The following is a 21513-nucleotide window of genomic DNA, read 5'->3' on the forward strand; positions in this document are numbered from 1 at the left end:
ATTAATATATATGTATATATTATATATATGTATATATTAATATGTAATCATTTATTTATATATATATAAATTCGATATTACAATTTAACTAATCACAATGTTTCAAATTGCGATTTGATTTTGTTTAATCACACAGCCCTAATGGTAAACATTATTTTTTTTACCAAATTACCATAGTTAAGACAGGTATTAGTGGTGTTGGTAAAGAAAAAGTATTGCTTCTAGGCTTAGGAATTTGAAAAATTATGTATTATCACCATGTTTGTGACGTTTTGTATCTGAATTATTTATTTCGTTAGAGCATTGATGAATATTTTTGGCTCAATCTGTTTCCTTGGTTATTCTGAAGTCAACAGCTACCAGCACTTTGAGAGTCAAAAACATACGCAGGCAACACAAAATTAATACATTTATTCAGATGCTTTTGTCTAAAGTGACTTACAAATGGTGAGGCATTTATCGATTCAACAAGAGGCAATACCAACCAGAAGTATTAATTATGCAAATGAAATGAGTACTCAGAGAATCAAAAGCTAGATTAGGGAGGGGGAAAAGATTTTACAATAATTTAAATTCTATTTTTTAATAAATGCCTAATAGATGATAGTATGGATTGCTGTACAGTATATAGTCATGTACAATACAGTAGTAATGTTTCCATCCACCTATTTTATGTGTATTTTGGATATACACATAAAGAAAAAAAACTGTTGATGGAAAAGGCTCATAAAACATTTGCGCATAACTGAGAAGGATAAATTTGATAAAAACATGCGCATAAACTATGATGGAAACCCTTTTACCATACAAATTCAAGTATGCGCATTAAAAAAGTCATGTGACTTTGATTATGTGATGATAAAAATGTGTGCGAATGGATAAACCAGCAGGCTGAGCACACTGTAAAACATCTAAAATGTTGTTTTGGCAATTCTAAAAAGCCCTAACCATTTCAGTATTAGTGTTATTATATTATTAATTAGCTCCAGAACTGTGAACTGTCTGTGCTTTGCGTCCATGCCTTCAACTGCACCACCTGTTCATTTCGCGTCAACATACTGTCTTCTGAGGCACAAGTCATTTATTAAATAAAGTACACACAGCTTCTCCTACCACCGCAAATTTAGTTTTTACTTTTGATGTTTGGCGCCATTTAATCTGGAAGTGACGATTTTGTTCTCTTTGACTCAATGGATGGAAATGCTTTATTTGCACATATTATGTGCAATATTCCAAGTTTTGCGCAAAAATTTATTTTTGCATCTTTGGAGGGAAACATAGTTAATGATGATAAATTCAGATGAGCTAATGGTGTTTGTTTACAATATATAGGGAGGACCTGTGTGTTGTTTTGTTCATCAAATATTTTTTTTTCTTTTCCTGAATGCTGTAACCGTTGGTTTAGGTCTCAACAGGGAAGACTGACTTTTAACAGATTCCCAGCATTTGACATGCTCAGGGTCATTTTTCACAAAGCTGTGAGTTAAAGTGTATTATTCACTTAACGGATCTCAATTGGTAAAAAGTTTGTTTCCTCTTTAATTTAAATTGAACATTTGTAATTAATGAATATTATGCTGTATTGCATTGGCCATATGATATTGTACCAGTATATGAGTATGTATGAAAAGGATCAAAACTAGCTTTAATTCAAATCAAACTGTGGTAATCTAAACTGCATTACTATCAAATCCCAAGAGGCACTGGACGTCACACATATGTAATCTTGACATTAGACTGACTTTGAATTTTGGTTATGTATGAATATCAGGTTGACGTCAAAATCCAATGTGAGTTTGAGGTCAGACTATGAGTTAATGTTGGGGTCTGACCTCAAACTGACATTGGATAGTCAACCCAATTTTTATATGCAACCAAAATTTAATGTCATGTTCTGACATTATGGTGACATTTGTCTTTCGGATGAGATGTTAAACTGAGGTCCTGACTCTCTGTGGTCATTAAAAATCGAATGGCACTTCTCGTAAAGATTACGGGTGCAACCCTGGTGTCCTTGCCAAATTGCCCCCATCATGACCTTTTAATCATTCCCATCCCTCCAAATTGGCTCTATCACTCATACCATACCATATATCTGGTGTGTGGTGAGCTCAGTGGCGCCGTTGTTCTGTGGCTGCTGTTGCATCATCCAAGTGGATGTTACACATAGGTCGTAGTTTGGAGAGACCCCCCTCATGATTGTGAAGCGCTTTGGGTGTATGCACGATAAATGGGCTCTATAAATACACACATTACCTTTTTAATACATTACATTGGGTTCTACCTCAACCCGATTTTCATATACAACCAAAATTCAACGTCAGTTAAACATCAGATTCTGACATGGAAGGCTGATAGCATGATTGTACCCCTCTCCCTCACCCAACGGCCTGCACTCACATTGCATCCTGCCTTCCGAACCTGTGCACGCTTACATCATCGATGATGGCACTGTTCAGTTTAACAGGAAGAGAAGCACTCTCACTCAGCACAGTGCACATTGCTTTAGTTTTATAGTTTTAGAGATTTGGGATGCAGTTACATGCAGTCAGATATTATACAAACAGTGTATATGTGCATTCAAGGCCAGTCTTTCACTAACGCGGTGTTTATATGACAAAAATGAAAATGTGTAATTGACGTTAAAGCAGTTATCAGTTAGACATTTGCACTGTTTATTTTAGTTCACTTTAAAATAGCAATGCACCAACAAGTCCCCTTACCACACTTCCTTTTCAGACTAGCATGCCTGTGACCACACAAATAGACGCAAGTGCATTTGCTTTTTAACCAACCTGGTGCAGGATGTGAAAATAAAACCTGTACCTGGCATTGCACTGTGCTGATTGTGTATGATATGTCCCAAAAATGTACAATTTGTAGTAACCGATTTGAACTGGTTGAAGTCTTCAAGCATATTTCTACTCAGAAATATGTCTAATTATATTGTCTCTCTTTGTCTCTCTGACCTTGTTTATCTCTAGATTAATGTCCAAGAAGCACCTATAACCAAAAGGGCAGAGAAACTCTTAGTTTCATTCATAAAGATGGTGTTGTTAGCTCCAAATTACCACCATCATTGGGTCACTACAGCTGTAAAAGAGAGCAAAATAATGTTAGCTCTGTTTAAACATGGTTACAATACTCTAGCTTAGTTAAAGTCAAGAACAGTCCAACAACAAATTAGTGGTTTTGATTTACCTAGTCAAAGCATCCCAAAACAATTGATATAATTTACATCTTCTCTTACTGAGTATAATCTAACGATGTGCTCACAATTAAAGATGCAGTAGGTGATCTGCCAAAGTGCTATCCGTTAGCATAATATCTTTGAAAAACAGTCCCTCCCCTGCTGCTCAAAGCATAGTAGTTATAGTACTTTATAATACTACAATTCCAAACAAAAAACTGTATTATATCCAGCACGTTTTCAGTTGTGTAGCAAGCAAAACTTGTCATAATGTGCAATATTTCATGCATGCAAGGATCGCTGGTCTCACTCTCTCACGACCTTTGTCCTAAAGCAACTACTGAATGGTTAGTGGTTGGCCAGCAGGTACAGGAATTATACTTATTACTGAACCATACTTGCATGCTATTTCAAAACCAAATATTCAAAGTAGCATGGAAAACAATATACGTAGGGAGCACGCCACTTGTTGATATTGTTCACAAATGAACCAATGTGAATATAAAACCAACTTCACCTCAGTAAAGCAGGCTAGGCAGAATAGTGCCATTGACTTCTGTTTTGTTGTTAAACAAAATTCAGTGATTAAAAAAACCTCTGGCCACTGTTCAGAGCTTGTATCTCTCATTCCCAAGACAAATTGATGCTGTATTGGCCGCAAAAGGATAATAATGAATTATTGTCTGAAACCAGGCATTTCAGTTTCATTGTCCAACCCCCATTTAGATATATAATAGAAAAAAATAGTTAATGTTGTATTATTTTTGCCAAAAAGCTGAATGTGTCATTTAATCCATTGGAAATGCTGAATATAGAGTTTTACTTTATTCAGTTCACTGAAGAGAGGTAAAGAGTGTGTGAGTGTGTGTTTGTGCTGTTTCTGCGGTGGAGTCACGGAGCCACAAGTTGATGACTGCAGAGAAATCCTTGAGTGGTGTCATAAAGAAGGTGTGATTTTACTCAGACTTCAACCCTCTTGTCTCCTGACTCACATTCAAGATATAATGCTGTCATGTGCAGGGCTCAGCTCTATGACGCTGTTAATGGCTTTAATTGCTATTGTGTCATTTGAAAGCTTTTAAAATAGAAAACAATACTGGTCTCCACCTGCTCCTCATAAAGCGTCACAAGGCACACCTTTCTTTGCTTGTGATATAAAAAGTGCTGTGCAAGTCACATTGGTAGATGGCAATCAACTTTAAAGTCCACATAAATTTACAATATACACTTCTTGCTTGCTTATATTGTAAGGATTTTGTGCAGATTTATGTCCTCCATTTACATGACTTTACAGGCAATACAGATCTAGACTTAACAGTTTGCTAATGCAGCAACATCTGTTGTTTTATGCCTGCTTACATTGTGGTTTGTCAGCAGAGGCCTGTAACACAGGATGTTCACGAGACAAAATATATTTTAAAATCATATTCTTATAAGAGCAGTTTAATAATAATAATAATAATAATAATAATATAGTGGTGGAAATGGTAAAATTACAGTTCAGATTGTACTGTTGCAGTTTTAGGTTATAATTTTAGTTGATAAGTTAACAAAAATAATACTGTAGCTTTTGTGCACGTTAAGAATATGATTCTTTAATACTGAAATTAGACATTTGAAATATATGCACTAATAGTGTTGCACTTTTGTTTACCATTTTTGTTAATATTTAGATCTGCATAGAGCAGCATTAATATACGTTCTGCAGCTTATTTATAACTCTATCCTTAGCTATAGACATAAGAATTTTCTTCTCAATGCACATTTAGATGAAAATTGCTCAAAGTGTTGTGTTATAAAAGTAGAAAACAGAAACGTACGCACATCTGAGATTCTCAAAGGTCAATGCTTGATCAAAAACAAACACAGTGGAAAAAGAAAATCGGTTCACTGCCACTTTAGCTCTCAATTTTTTTATTGCAACAACGCTTCGACCTACATGGTCTTCAAACTTAAAAGACATTAATTTATATTGTTTACTGTTATCCTCTACATGTCTGCAGTCTTCAGCGGGAAATTTATGCTGCTCACAGGCTGCAAAAACAAGTGTTATTTTACAGCATATACTGAGTGAGGTCAAGTTTTTTGACAATTTTAGCAATACAAATAGGCTAGGGTTTTAATTAATTTAATATTTTGATTGTGGATAGGTTGATAGGGTAGGATTACTCCTCCAGGCCCTTTTCAGCCAAACCGGGACTTTTCTTACTGTCCATCCTTGCTGATGCTTATACAATACAATAAGCTAGAAAAACTATTTGGGAAAGACATGTTATAGTCCCAAACTACTTTTAGGGAAGGGTTCAAATGGTGCAACCCATTTCATCAATTAGCATGCTGAACAAGTAAAGAGAAGATAAACTAACAAGACATGTCATTTATTTGTATCCTGACTGTGCCAAATCTGAAGTGAAGCAGACCACCAGGAATTCTTCCAGATTTCCTGTCTCAAATCTGTGTTTAAGAAAAAAAGTTTAGCTTACCTGCGGAGAAGAAACGTTCCCAATTGACCTTTCACAAACCCCGCCCCACTTATCTGGCCCAGAAAATAAACTTTTTAAAATTAAGCCTGAAATAGGGAAAAAAAATCTAATTTATGTTTTAATTCAAGACACGATGAGATTGTTTATAGAAGATGCCGCATTGGACACACGAGACTCACGCATGAACATTTACTTAAAGGAGAAGAACCACCAAAATGTCTATATTGCAACAGAAACCGAGCAGTTAAACATATTCTTGTGGAATGCCCCATTTTTAATGTTCTCAGACAACAATCTTTATCTGGAGAGACATTAAAGGAAATATTTTTAAATGTGAATCCATCTAAAATTGTAGAATTTTTTATCAAAAGGAAATCTTAAAAAACTGTTTTAGATTTTTATCTTATATATTATCATTATTATTATTATTTATGTATTTTACCTTGTACATTATTTATTGCTGTTGATTACTTTTAATTGTTAGAATATTTTTATAATTATAGAAAATTGGTGTTTATTAAAAGTGATAAACTTGATCTATTTTCCTTTTGCCATGACATAGGCATATAAGCTGAAATGGCAATAAAATTAAAACTCTCTCTCTCCCCACTTATCTGTGTCCAAAAAGTCAGGATCAGCTATAGTGCTTCCCTGTCAATTTGTTCTCCCCCTGGAGAAATAGTGAATGATTTCTGCATAAACTACATACTGAATTCAGACAAAAGCAGACATAAAAGCCTGCAATATGCATATGAGGGAAAGATTAGGATGTGAGCGTAAATGAAAATGAAATGGAGACTGAAGCTACAGTATTAAGATGGGAAGTTTGGATCATTTTATTATACTTAAAATGTTACAAATTGATTCCCTAACACATAATTCACAAACACAAGCAAATAGAGGCATCTAGAACAAGTTCACTCTCAGAAATAAAGGTACGGGAGCTGTCACTGGGGCAGTATTTTTTAAAAAGATACATATTTGTACTCAAATAGTCCACAGTGGTACCTAAAAGGTGCATATTAGTACCCAAATGTACCTAAAAGTACCTTTGAGGTACCATTATGGACCATTCAGGTACAAATATGTATCTTTTGAAAAGGTACTGCCCCATGCAGTGACAGCTCCTGTACCTTTATTTCTGAGAATGTGGATGTAAATATGTGCATTTGAGCATATTCACTGACAGTAAAGGTTATTCCTGGATGAGTTTATTTTAGCGTCATTTAGCGGTTGTTATCAGGAGAAAATATACTTTGGAATCATTGACCAATCAGAATCAGGTATTTCAGACAGCTGTGTAACAGTGCTTTTTAAAATGGTTTTACTCACTCAGGTTTGGCTTTGGCTTGGCTCACTATACAGTGGAATGAACTGCCATATCACCCTGCAGCCCAAGACCGGTTACTCACTGAAGCTAAGCAGGGCTGAGCCTGGTTAGTACCTGGATGAAAGACCACTAGCGAACACTAGGTTGCTGTTGGAAGTGGTGTTAGTGAGGCCAGCAGGGGGCGCTCAACCTGTGTGACAACCTCAACCTCTATGTGAGTCCTAATGCCCCAGTAAAAGTGAAGGGGACACTACACTGTCAGTGGGCGCCGTTTTTCGGATGAGACGTTAAACCGAGGTCCTGACTCTCTGTGGTCAACAAAAATCCCATGGCACTTCTCCTGGCCAAAGTCCCTCTATCGGCCCATACGATCATGGACTCCCAATCATCCCCTTCTACCAAATTGGCTCTATTACTGTCTCTCCACTCCACAAATAGCTGGTGTGTGGTGAGCGCACTGGCGCCATTGTCCTGTGGCTGCCGTCGCATCATCCAAGTGGATGCTGCAAACTGTTGGTGGTGTGAAGAGACCCCCCCCCCACCCCTTCCTCATGATTGTAAAGTGCTTTGGGTGTATGGCCATGCACAATAAATGCGCTATATAAATACACATTACATTACACTTGTCTAGGCTATGTTTTATAAATTTGCTTAATTATCTACCAGAAAAAAGGCTTTGACAAGTTTAAAATGCAAAAAGTTCAAATTAGTGCTTATAAAGCACAACAAGCTCTTGATTATCATTACATTGTCATTGGCTCAGAGATCTCCAACATTGAGATGATTTAAGTCCCTCAGAATTACTCCTCTAGATGTGTAAACAGTAAATTAGCAGAAGTGAATATCATTTTACTAGTTAAAAGTAGGTTAATTATTAGGGATGCTTCGACTGATCAGCCAGAGATCGGTATCGGACCATAACCACATTTCATGACTCAATCGGCACTCACTAATCTGGCCGATCAACCAATCACAAGTGTCTGTTTACATATTTACAAGCAGAGGATATATAAGAACTGAAATCTTTTCACATATGAGAACTGAAAGTTCTGTGTTTTTAACAATATTGCAAGTTCATTAAAACCTGGTTGGAAATATTCGGGAAATAAACATTATTTTTAACTTGAATTTTTAATAATATAACTTATCGTACACTTATTGTAATACACTTATTGTAATAAACGTTTAAATGTAGTTTATAGGCCTATTTCCTTTTATTAAAGAAGTAATGGATTTACAGGTGTGCATTTCTTCTTATGCTTCAAAGACGGGCTCCAAACTTCCAAATTGCTTTGTTAGTGATTTTTCTTACCATTTTTTAAAATCTGTTTTATCTATTATTTTCTGTAAACACATGTTCAAAGGATTATATGCAACATCTTTTATTTATTCTCTTAGATAAGGCAAGATCTCCACTTGAGTATCATACTTCAAGTGAAAATGTGCTTCATGCATTATAAAGCTTAAAGCATCAGAATTTGTACCTGGTATCGGCCGATCACCATGACAAGGAATCGGTATTTGCTATCGCCTGCAAAAATGCTGCTTGGAGTATCCCTAGTACTTATAAGTCTTTGACCATTTTTTACACTTGTATTCCCACTCTATTCATAATGTTTTGAGTTTGACCAAGTACGACTTTATGGTGTATATTTTTTACTGCATGTCAGATGGACTTTTTTTTATTTTTTATTATTATTTGTATAAAAATTATCAAAGAATGTATACAAGAAATGTTTTGTTTTGTTTTGTGCTTCTAAAAAATGTTAGAATTAAAGAAAAATATAGTAAGTAAAAGCTGATGAGTAGTTATATTAAGAGGAGGGTGTAAAGACCGCATGAGATCATTAAATGCTGAAATAACATTTCCTTATGGTTTTACATGGTATTTCCTTATGTTCTTACTCATCATTTCCTTAACGGCCAATATAAGTATCGACATATGTCAATTGTTTTTTCATTGCCAATGCGTGAACCACTTCTAATGAAACTTAAAAGATGAGACCTTCCTTGATCTTGAAATTAAGTTTATCTGTGAAAATCCTGTTGCTGGATATTTAATGGGACTCAGGGTGAAGTAGCTACTGAAAAAAAGTGTTGCATGCAGAACTGTTGCAAACTATATATTTGTGTAGAATTTCAACAAACAAATTAAATTTAATAATGTTCAACAATTTGTTTTAATTCAGCCCAAATAATTTTTTTACAACAATTTTACGTAAAGGACATGAATATATATATATATATATATATATATATATATATATATATATATATATATATATATATATATATATATATATATATATATATATATATATATATGATTGTGATTTTATAAAGTATTACATAGTTTATTATTGCCATCTGTTGAGTCTCCCCATACAGTTTAATAGACAGCTTGGACCCGGAAGCTGCTTAATGTCACACTCAACAAGTGGATTGAACTATTTAATGCTATGGTTATAGCATTGAATGAACATAGGCAACATATTTTATTCATCCATCACTCCCAGTAGCCTGGGTGGCATCTGAATGTTTGTTTACTGCCCATTTATTTAATATTACTTCTAACCAACTAAAGATTGAATCTCATTCAGTCTCTAGTTTGTTTGTGATTGAAAGTAAAAACTCATGGCTGCTGTTTAATTAATGGCCACCGGTGTTGCTAAAAACAAGGTTTCTCAATTCTGCTTTAAATAAATAAATTCTCATCTCTGTTAAAAATTTTTGTTTTAAAAAAAAAAAACTCTGTCACCTCTGTTTAATAAAAATAATTATTTTTTTTTGTATGTTTCAGACGTGCGATCATGATGACGAGGATGTTGAGATCGCGGTGGACAATGCTGCTTTTATGGATGAGTTTTTTTCCCAGGTCTGTACTGTATATTTTACAGCTGTGTTTGCGTCTCATGAGCTTTAAATGTGTGTAACTGGTGTTGTGCATTTTAAGTGACCTTGTTTTATTTTTTCAGATTGAAGACATTAGAAACAGCATTGATAAGATCGATGAGAATGTGGCCGAAGTGAAAAAACTTTACTCCGTTATTCTTTCTGCGCCAACGTCAGACCAGAGTAAGACACACGAACACACACTCAATGTGGGCATTTTGACCATTTTTACACTTTACGACCTATACGTTACCAATAATTGATGCACAGGAATTTACAGACGCTTGTTTTCACCACAGGAAACAGAAATGGTATTTCTTAGTTTTATCTTAGATTAATTCAGATTACTGAGACTGTGTTTTTCTTAGAATTTTGAATTAACACCCCACATTCATGGCTAGTTTAGTTTTATCTAGCTGTTTTGAAAAAAGTCAGAAATGCAAGATGTTAATCAGAATTGCAAATGCATTATCTTTTATTTTTTGACCTGTGGTGGAAAAAGACTTGCATAAGTTGAATAATCAGTAAGACCTATTAATGAATTATATTTTTACAACTATTTCGAGTTGCACAAGTTAACAATATTATGAATTAAATGAGCGATATCGCACTCGTAGTAGTTCGATATGGCTGTATATCAGCACTGTGACAATGTACAGACAATATAAACATGTGATATTATGTTTATATAACAGTTCAACAACATAATCGTGTAAATAAAAAAGAAAATCAAACACGGAAAGTCTAAAAATCCATAATTTTGTATGAGGAACTGCTTTCTTCTGCAATTTATTCATCCGCAGCTGACATCAGAAAAGCAGAAACCATTGCTATTTCACCAACGTCACTTTAGAGCTAGTATTTGAATGATTCTCTAGCCTAATGTCTAAAGTGAAGACAAAACAGGTGATTTTGCTAACATTTTAAGATTATAAGGCTGAATGGCATAAAAAGCCATCAATCTAGAGACATTTCCCAGTATTTCTCTGTTGCAATCGGGAGATCACAATAATTATCCTCAAAAAAAGCAAAAACAGAGCAAACACTACAAGATTACTGTTGTGCTTGCGATAAGCAAAAGCGTTAGACACATATTTTATTGATTTAGTCTGCAGTAGTGATAACAGGAGACTCATTAGAAACAAACAGATGGCCAACCAAAAAGTAACTCAGGATTATACAAAGAGAGGCCGACACAAAATACATACATTTCTGATATGCGAGCCCCATCTCACATTCAATACACTACAATAGCTATAGTATAAATACAGAACTGCAACATACAAAAGAGAGAGATCGACTTAGAATGTTACTCACCAATTTGATAATGTTTTGGTCAGCTGTAGTTTGAAAATACACCAATCTTTTCTCCTCTAAGGGCTTATTATGCTGTCTGTCACCCTCTTGTGGATGGACAACCTCAACCGTCTATGCTCTGCTCAAAGACAAGCTAATGGCCGCCGACGTGCTGTCTCTCAGAAATTATAAATATATAAAATAGGCACTATCCTTATAAATAATCTGCATAGATGCAATCTAAACAACTACATTCCCTCCTAAAGATCCTCATTTTTCAGCCGGTACATTATGTTGTCCCAACAGCTGCAATATTTGTCAAACTGTAGTGAGTTTATTGATCTGCTGTTACTCTATGTGGGCAAAGTAATACAGAAGGGTGGGGAGGCTGTACAAGTTCTGATATTGCAGAATATTGCATGGCTATCAGCCAATCAGATTCGAGAACCACACAGAACATTTGAATAAAATGAAATAATGAACAATACTAAATTAATAAATTCATATTAAGGATACATGCATTATGAATACATTTGAACTTTTTAAAGAATCTTTTTAAAAGACATGTCATGGTTGACAAAAAGCAGCACACTTGTTTTAATTATTGATTATAAAAATGTCTCTAGGGAACCAAATCAGCATTTCAGAATGATTTTCATAAATGATGTCTATCATAAATTCTAATTTTCCGTGCAAGAAATACATGGCATTTTAATATGTACAAAATTATTTAAAAACTTGTCAAAATATTACTGCATTTTTTTAAAAATAAAAAAACAAAACACAAATGCAGCCTTGCTTACCATAAGAGACAATATTTTTTTGCTTATGACAAATGTTTTTGATAGTATTGTACCGGAAACATAACTCCATTAATGGTGCAACCTCTGAGCAATAGGATATTCCTCTGGAAGTGTTTAACAATGACAAAACCCACACAAAACCATGATCAGTCTTCATTTTTCACCTTCCGTCATTATAATACCTACATTCTAACTTCTGCTTTTTTCTCTCTGAACAGAAACACAGGATGATTTGGAGGCATTAACTAATGATATCAAGAAAATGGCCAACAATGCTCGGAACAAACTGAAGAGTAAGTGCCCTTACACGTACTCTGGCCTACTTTGTGGTTTTCTCATTAGGTCAGAGAACTAGGGCACGCAGTCCTAGGCTTGGCTTTTTAAACACCTCTGACCCAGAAATATCTGAGTCATTTATCCACCTTTACAAAAGCAGTGTTTACCCTGCGTCAGCGTTATTGTAGTACAGAGAAACTGTTATTGCTTTGTTGGATATATCATATTGATTGTTATTTTTGTATTTTTTATTATATTTTTTAAAGTGTTATATATTTATTCACATAGAATAGTCATTTATATTATAATATATTAAATTCAGGGCTTTACATTAACACCCGCCAACCCGCCAATTGCGGGTAGATTTCAGCTCTGGCGGGTTAGACGGACACCTCCACTAGCCACTTTGGCTGGTTGGAAATCATTTTTAAATTGTAGTTTTCTTAAAAGCAGGGTTTGACAATAAGCATGGCACAATATTCATGCAAATGTGATATTAGAATCGAGAAGCAGCACGACTGACAAAAATAACCGTTCACGCGAGCAAAAAGATGGTGAATACAGAATGAGAGCACGATCACTCGCGCTAACAGCTGATGTGATGTGTGCAACTGTTAAAAAGTGTGCGCGCGCTCCCGTTTACTTACGCAAAGCAACCGTGCCTAGAAAGCGCAACGGGTGCGATTGGTTCCCTTTGAAATAGACTGGACAAAGAGCGATGATCGTGCACCCACAGTCCTGCTGCTGTCAAGAGCTCAAGATTTTAAAAAAATACACATATTCTTTTGTAAGCAGCAGCGGTCACTGCTTTCATTTTAATTATTCTCAGAAGAGATTATTAACAGGCCTAACATTAACCGTGTGCATGGTATGTTTCACCTGCTTTCTTTTGCTCACAGTTATTTTTGTTAATATGGTTTAAATATAATTTTTTACAATAACATTGCTGTAATGGGAGATTACTCCCCATTTATGTGTAGTTAACTGCTGATCAGGGACTTTTAGCCAGGACAGATTACTGTGCATATTTTAGATACATGACAATAATTATTTTTTAAATGTAATGTTTTTTTAAATAAAAGGTTTGTTGATATAAAAAGTGCACCTATAAAGCTATATTTCCCCAGTTTTTACACATTAAAATATAGTGGCTAAGAAATACTTATTTGGTGTGGTCAGAAATAAATTTGATAAATCCTTAATTTTAAGCCCTGAAAAGTCGTGAAATAAAAACTGATTTATTGCAACACAACCCATTTGATCATGCACACTGAGCAAGCTAATACACAATACACACAAGAAGTTAAATGAATGAGAAGGCATGTGTACTTGACACAATATCTAAACCAAGTAATTTGGCATGTCAAAGTCAAATTTAAACAAAATATATTTTATCAACAAGTGTGGCTAGTGAAAATGGCGAGTGGCTAGTAATCTTGGAAATCTAGCCACAGTGGCTGGTGATCAAAAAAGTTAATGTCAAGCCCTGATTACATTATATTTTATTATATAGTCATTTTATTAAGATTTCTATGTTAATGTAGTTTTTATCATTTCTTTTTAGAATTTGAGTGCAAGGCATGTGTCCGAAACCACCTAGGTACTACATTTAAATTTAAATGTACTACTCGATCATTAGAAAAGTACATTCTACAGTATGAATAAGCAGTATAAATGGAAGTCAGACGTACAGCATCCGCCATTTTGTCATGATCACGTGAACTACCCACATCTGTTGCGTCACTTCATTCCCATTAATGAATTCTTTCGCAGTGCAGCAGTGCATCATGGGATAGAATAACCTCAATTGAAATTACACTCGCAGCAAATAGTAGGTCATCTGGGTACTTCTCACGTACTGTTTTTCGAATTTTATAAATTTGGACAAACTACTTGACTCACATACAGTTTTTAGCGTACTACATACTGTAGTATGGAAGTATTTGATTTTGGATGCAGCTTTAGTTTTAGTTTTTTAGCACATCAAGTTTCAGATCTTTGACATTGACGGTGGCATGGAGGAAGCTGTCCCATAACGTTTTGTAAAGTTTTTAAAGCTTGAAGTTTTAAGGTGCATTATTTGATTTATTTCATTTTGTTGGGATGAGCAACATATTGCTAGTATTTTTAATAGCATGTTGCTAGTAGGTTTTATGATAATTGTTAACTTAACCACATTACCACATAACATGTTTCTAACTTGCCGATAGCATGTTTCAGAACATTACTATGACATTTTAGAGCGCTAAAATGTTTCCAACAGAAGATTGTTAGCATGTTGTACCACAATGTTGTCTTGTTTAGCACATCAGTAGCATGCTTAACATGTTGCTGAAATCTTTTAACATTGTCCAAAGGCCCACGTTACTTTTTATGTTTTGCTGATGTCTAATATTGTCAGACTGAAGGCCAAGATTTTTCTGTGTGAATGAATTCTCCAGGCAGCTTCAATTTGATTTTGTTATTTTGTCACATAAGGTGTGCCACTAATGACTGAATTAGATTTTAGCTCTCCATAGCTATGCTCCATAGCATCCAGTCTAAGATGCATTTGTAAAAGTGATAACACTATCTGCCCAATGTGGATTGAATCATATATTATATAAATTTATTTTTTTCTGTCCAGACTTGCCTATGCAGGAATGTCAGCTGCAAAAATCAGTGTGCTTATTTTTTTCAGCATAAATTTTTTACTATGTGTCTTTAGGAAATATTGAAAGTACTTTTTATGACCCCATGTGGCGAAAAACATGCCATTGATGTAGGATACATGTCTGTCTGGTGTTTTTGCCAAGTGCAAATTCATCCAGCAGCACCATTTCAATCTATTTTCTTGTTGAAACTGACAAAGACAAGATCTGTGTACTTGTGTGCAACTCTAATATGCTTTTAAGTATAAATAATGCAAGTAGTGTGTTCATGTAGAAAACTCTAATAAGAAAAAGTTAACTTACTCAAGTGATGCAGCTTTTATTGAATAGTGGAAGGGGCGAGATTTTAGACAATAAATGACAAATTAACCTTACAAACTTGCGGTTCAAACACTTGACGGTTTATTACATAAATTATAAGTACATAGTGTATAGTGCATAAACAGGGGCAGCCGTAGACTAAATGGTAAGGTAGTTGGAGGTTCACAGGTTCAAGTCCAGGCACTAGCAGGGTTTGAATATGGGCCGAGTGAATAACAAGCACTCTCTTCCACACTTAATACCCTGGCTTAGGTTAGTCTTTTGAGCAAGGCACCAGCGTTGTCAGGTTTTAGCAACAAACCTAGCAAATGACCCAAAAACAAGCCTAATAATATAAAAAATAGCCAGAAACTAGCCCAATAATATCAAAACTCAAAATATTCAAAAAATACACATTTTACATCTACACTGATGTGCTTAATATATATAAATTGCTACTTGCCATTGTGTAGAGTTTACTTTTGCTAACTCAGCAAAAGTGGAACCGGTACAGCTGCTGTGATTGGGTAGAGATGAGGGCTAATCTGCATATACATGTCGTAGCCTAATGGTTCGATAGTTGGAGGTTCACAGGTTCAAGTCCAGGTACTAGCCGTGTTTGAATGTGGGCGAAGTGAATAACAAGCACTATCTTCCACACTCAATACCCTGGCTTTTTTGGCAACACAATCTAGCTGAATGGCCCAAAAACAAGCCAAATAATATCAAAAGTAGCCCAATAATACAATACGCCTTAGTCTGTTCACAAAATACATATTTTACATCTACATTTACATGCTTAATAAATGTAAATTGCTACTTGCCATTGTGTAGAGTTTACTTCTGCTAACTCAGTGAAAGTGGAACAGGTAGAGCTGGTGTGAATAGGTAGCGGTGAGAGCTAATTTGCATATACATGGTTCCACATATACTTAATGAGGTAAGGTATAGAGTTATATTCCAACCATTAAAAAACAAAGAAATTCCCAGAATAAAAGCATAGAAAAATGTAATTTGATTATTTTTTTGTATTTGTTTCTGGTTAGTTGGTCAACATGTATTTCATTCAATGCAATGATAATTTTTTAATGCTTTTAATATGAACTATAACTGTCCTGCCCTGTGTATATATGTCTGTACAGCCATTGAAAGGAATCTTGAGACGGAAGAAGTGGAAAGAGTATCGGCCGACATGAGAATACGTAAATCACAGGTGAGTTAACATCCAACTTAAATATCACACACAAAAGCACATTCTCCAGTAACTCTGCCCTCATGTTGCTCCACCAGCACGCTGTTCTTTCCAGAAAGTTTGTTGATGTCATGACCAAATACAATGAAGCTCAGGTGGACTTCAGAGAGAAGAGCAAAGGTCGCATTCAGAGACAACTAGAGATCAGTAAGTGTTTCCCGCTCACTCGTGCCTGACTAAATACCAGCACACAAGACTATGGTTCAGTACAACACGTGGTTGAACCCTGTCAAACTGACACTGTGTTATTCCCCTTTTCTGTCTTTGACTTGCTTTTGTTCTGCTTCTCGCTCTAGCCGGTAAAGCCACAACTGATGAGGAGCTTGAGGAGATGCTGGAGGGTGGAAACGCAGCCGTTTTTACAGCAGGGGTAATGAACACGACAAGACCGACCATTCCTTACTTCTCTGGTCTTCATAACACACTCTCATTGACACTGCTTGGGATATATAATATAATAAGGGGGTGTTTGTGACACCCTTTTTAGCTAAAACCAAATGCATTTGATCTGTTTTGGCTTTTAAATGGTACAATTCACCCCAAAATGTAATTTTATTTACTCATCATCCACTTGTTCTAAACCTGTTTGAGTTTGTTGAACACAAAACAAGATAATGCTGGAAAAAGAAGCCATTGTCATCCATAGTCGGAACAAAAAATATGGAAGTCAGTGACTGTAGAGTGTAATGAACACATTTAGCATGTTATTTAAAGGGACAGTTCACCCAAAAATCTAAATGCCCTCACTCAAGTGGTTTTAAACTTGAATTCCGACAGAACAAAGATATTCATAAAAGTTCAGAACCACTTGAGTGTGAGGAAGTTTAGATTTTTGGATGAACTGTCTCTTTTATTTACACGATCATTACTTTCTCATATAACTTTTTCAGTTCATCAGAATATTTATAAAGGCTAATCTTACGAGCTACTACAAACCATAGACTTTAAAAAATAAGAAAAAAAAATAGGACAGAGTTTTTTTTTAACACTTTTAACAGAGTTTAGTCAAATTTTGCACCCCAAACATCCATGACAGATTTGAATGGGCCAAATGCACAGTTTGTGTTTTTCAGCCAATGATGAACCTTCGGTAAAAGCTTTATGTAACTATATTACATTTTTACACGGTTCATTTTAGAGCATCAGTGTTGTATTTGAATTCAAATACAGTCAGTTAAAAAGACTTAAGCATTTATTTGGTTGTTAAATCAAAAAAAGAGATGAAAGACTGTTAAAACGCAGGCACCGTTATTAGCCGCAGGCCAGCACAGAAACTCCATTGAAAATACTGGGGTCAAATTAATTTCTATATTTTAAAGACATGACGCGGAAAAATATCATTTAATGAAGTGCTTCTTGTTTGGTCTGATACTTACTTTATATCATTTAATGAAGTGCTTCTTGTTTGGTCTGATACTTACTTTATATCGTATCTCAGCCAGGCTGTGAATATTGCTGTTTTTAAAGAAATCAGATCTTAAACGAGGCCATTTGGTATGGGATGACAATTAACCGGAAGCCCTCGGGCTGGCTGACTGAAATTAAAAGTCTGTGTGCATATACCTATTGAACAATGTTGGCAAGTAACTATGAAACCACCCTACATGAATTAAATAAATCATTTTAAAGCACAGTCATTCAAAACCCAAAGGTCATCCATGTTTATAGTAAAGCAATCACCAACAGAATAGTTTGAATAGTCAGGTGGAGATTAATGTAAACACAAGTATTCGAAACCAGTCATCCAGTGAATGTAAATAGTTGAGAGAAAATTTTATAATGATATTTGCTGAAATGTGCAACACTTAACATGAAAGGAGCTTTTTATCCACCCAAATCACAAGCTACAGTAAAAAGTCAAATGAATTGGTTAAAAATTAACGATGGCTCAAAATAAGACTTCATTCATAATGTCCACCCCTAAATAGTTTTTATCAAGAAATGTTGGCTCTGGTTGACCTAAGAATCACAATATGCAATATACTGCCATAAATGAAACATTTGGGTGATTCATTGTTTACTGTGATTGTGGTTACTTTGTAAATACACTCTTATCTCATTGTCTAAATTCAGCTTCAGCAGTATAGACGAGAACTAACTAACTGACCCACAAACTTTTTAATGCACACACCATATTCATTTTCATATGAAGTAACAATCCAATGCTAATAGTTGCTTTTCATTTAGATATTGTAACAACTAAGTCGCTCTAAGGCAAACACTAGTCAACTGTGGTTGGAAATTACGAATTACATGGGGGTTTGGAAAGAAATTGACACCCAATTTAACACTTGATCCCTCCTGAAGGAGGTCAAAACAAAATGTATGGGGTGTCAGCCTTTTATGTCACGTTCAAATAAATGTTCGGGTAGATCCAATAGCGAGTGACCAAAGGAATTTATTAAACACAGTCAAACTCAAAAAGGCAGGTGTAACAAAAGAGTGAGGTGCTAAGGCTAGGGGAACAGGACAGGAATCAAACAGGAAATCAGGCTCTAGCAGAAACTCCTCACGGTCCTGAGCACAGACAGAAAGACACACATGAGCACATGTAACGAACTGACAATGAACATTAAACACGTAGCACTTATATAGTCACGATGATGTATATCAGCTGGCGAAAAATCAATCTAGCGGAGTGACGTAAGACCACGTGACCAAAACAACACACGTGGGCCACAAAAGCAAAACAAACCCACATGATCACACAGACATTCTGGAAGAGCGCACAAACCTGCAACCGTGACATTACCCCTCTCTCAAGAGCACCTCCTGGTGCTCCCAGAAGCGCTTACCTGGCGATTGTAATCATCGATAAGAGAGTGATCCAATATGTCCTTTGCAGGGACCCAACTTCTCTCCTCCGCACCATAACCTTCCCAGTCCACCAAGTACTGAAATCCTCGCCCCCTCCGTCTTGAGTCCAGAATGCGCTTAACCGAATAAACGGTCTCCCCATCTACGAGACGTGGCGGGGGGGGAACCGGAGTGGGCGGATTAATCGCCGTATGAAAAACGGGCTTTAATTTGGAAACATGGAACTCGGGATGAATTCTCCTGTACGCTGGAGGAAGTTTGAGGCGGACTGCCACCGGACTAATGATCTTGATGACAGTGAATGGGCCAATAAATTTGGGTGCAAGTTTATTACATACGGAACGCAAGGGAATATTCTTAGTTGAAAGCCACACTTTTTGACCGACGACGTAAACGGGAGGCTTCGACCGGTGGCGATCGGCTTTAGCCTTGGTGCGCGCACCCACTTGGAGGAGGGTCTGCCTAGCCCTGTTCCAAGTGCGTCGGCACCTCTGGACAAAGGCGTGGGCGGAGGGGACCGCGACTTCGGATTCCAGACTGGGAAAAGCTGGTGGCTGGTAACCTAAACTACACTGAAACGGAGAAAGGCCCCTAGCCGACACTGGTAATGAATTGTGTGCGTACTCCACCCATGGGAGCTGCTGACTCCATGAGAAGGGATTCTGGGAAACCAAACAACGTAACATGCGCTCGAGATCTTGGTTTGCCCTCTCAGTTTGTCCGTTACTCTGAGGATGAAACCCAGAAGAAAGACTTACAGTCGCTCCCAATAAATGACAAAATTCTCTCCAAAATTTAGAGACAAACTGGGGCCCCCTGTCAGAAACCACGTCCGTCGGGAGGCCATGAATGCGAAAGACGTGATTAATGACAGCATCCGCTGTCTCTCTGGCTGAGGGTAATTTGGGCAGAGGAATAAAATGAGCTGCCTTCGAGAACCGGTCCACAACGGTCAAAACAGCCGTATTGCCACCAGACGGCGGGAGCCCGGTGACGAAATCTAGCGAAATGTGCGACCAGGGTCTCGAAGGCACTGACAGCGGCTGAAGGAGTCCAGCAGGAGGGCGATTGGAAGTCTTAGAAACAGCACAAACGGAACAGGCCAAAACAAACTCGCGTATGTCCCGTGCCATAGCTGGCCACCAGAATCGCTGTTTAACTAAAAATAATGTACGACTCACCCCCGGATGACAAGCCACTTTGGAGGAATGTCCCCATCGAATGACGTCAGACCGAATCCCCTCCGGCACAAACAAACAACTGGGTGGGCATCCGGCCGGGGGCGTTACCCCATCCAGGGCTGTGCGGACCCTGCTCTCGATCTCCCATGTCACAGCAGAAATACAAATCCTCTGGGGAACGATGGGCTCAAGAGACGTATTGCGCTCGGAAGAATCAAAAAGACGGGATAACGCGTCGGGTTTGATGTTTTTGGAACCCGGCCGATAAGAGATGATAAAATCGAAACGTCCGAAAAATAATGCCCACCGAGCCTGCCTGGAGCTGAGTCGTTTGGCGGACCTGATGTATTCGAGGTTCTTATGATCGGTCCAAACGATAAAGGGAACCCCCGAACCCTCCAACCAATGACGCCACTCCTCCAAAGCGAGTTTGACAGCCAACAACTCCCTATTACCAATGTCGTAGTTTCGTTCTGCGGGAGATAATCGATGAGAGAAAAACGCGCATGGATGAATTCTGTCATCCGAGGCGGCGCGCTGGGACAGGATAGCTCCCACCCCCACCTCTGACGCGTCAACCTCCACCACAAACTGCCGGGAGGGATCAGGTGTCACTAAAATAGGAGCTGAAACAAAGCGGCTCTTCAGATTGGAGAATGCAGCCTGTGCTGCGATCGACCACCTGAAGGGAGTTTTGGAGGAGGTTAAGGACGTCAGAGGGGCGGCGAGCTGGCTGAAATTGCGAATAAAACGCAGGTAAAAATTAGCGAAGCCCAGAAATCTCTGCAGGGCCTTAGGAGACTCGGGGATTGGCCAATTCACCACAGCCTGAACTTTCTCTGGATCCATGCGCACCCCCTCGACTGACACAATGTGTCCTAGAAAGGGAACAGACTGTGCATGGAACACGCATTTCTCCGCCTTGACAAAAAGCCCATTCTCTAGCAGCCGCTGAAGCACTCGCCTGACGTGCTGCACATGTTCCTGGAGAGAACGAGAAAAAATCAGAATGTCATCCAGGTAGACATAAATAAACTGATCT

The 21513-nt window shown here is 37.1% G+C and overlaps 1 protein-coding gene across 1 annotated transcript in view; it reads left to right on the forward strand.

Moving 5' to 3' along the window:
- Nucleotides 1-21513, forward strand: part of stx3b (syntaxin 3b) — a 54944-nt gene that overhangs the window by 16715 nt on the left and 16716 nt on the right. Inside the window, 6 exon segments of the mRNA NM_200543.1 lie at nt 9804-9878; nt 9979-10078; nt 12213-12287; nt 16364-16434; nt 16512-16620; nt 16770-16843. Of these exon segments, the coding sequence (NP_956837.1) occupies nt 9804-9878; nt 9979-10078; nt 12213-12287; nt 16364-16434; nt 16512-16620; nt 16770-16843 (504 nt within the window).

The sequence above is a fragment of the Danio rerio genome, chromosome 14, assembly GCF_049306965.1.
Source record: "Danio rerio strain Tuebingen ecotype United States chromosome 14, GRCz12tu, whole genome shotgun sequence".
NCBI classification, from domain to species: Eukaryota; Metazoa; Chordata; class Actinopteri; order Cypriniformes; family Danionidae; genus Danio; species Danio rerio.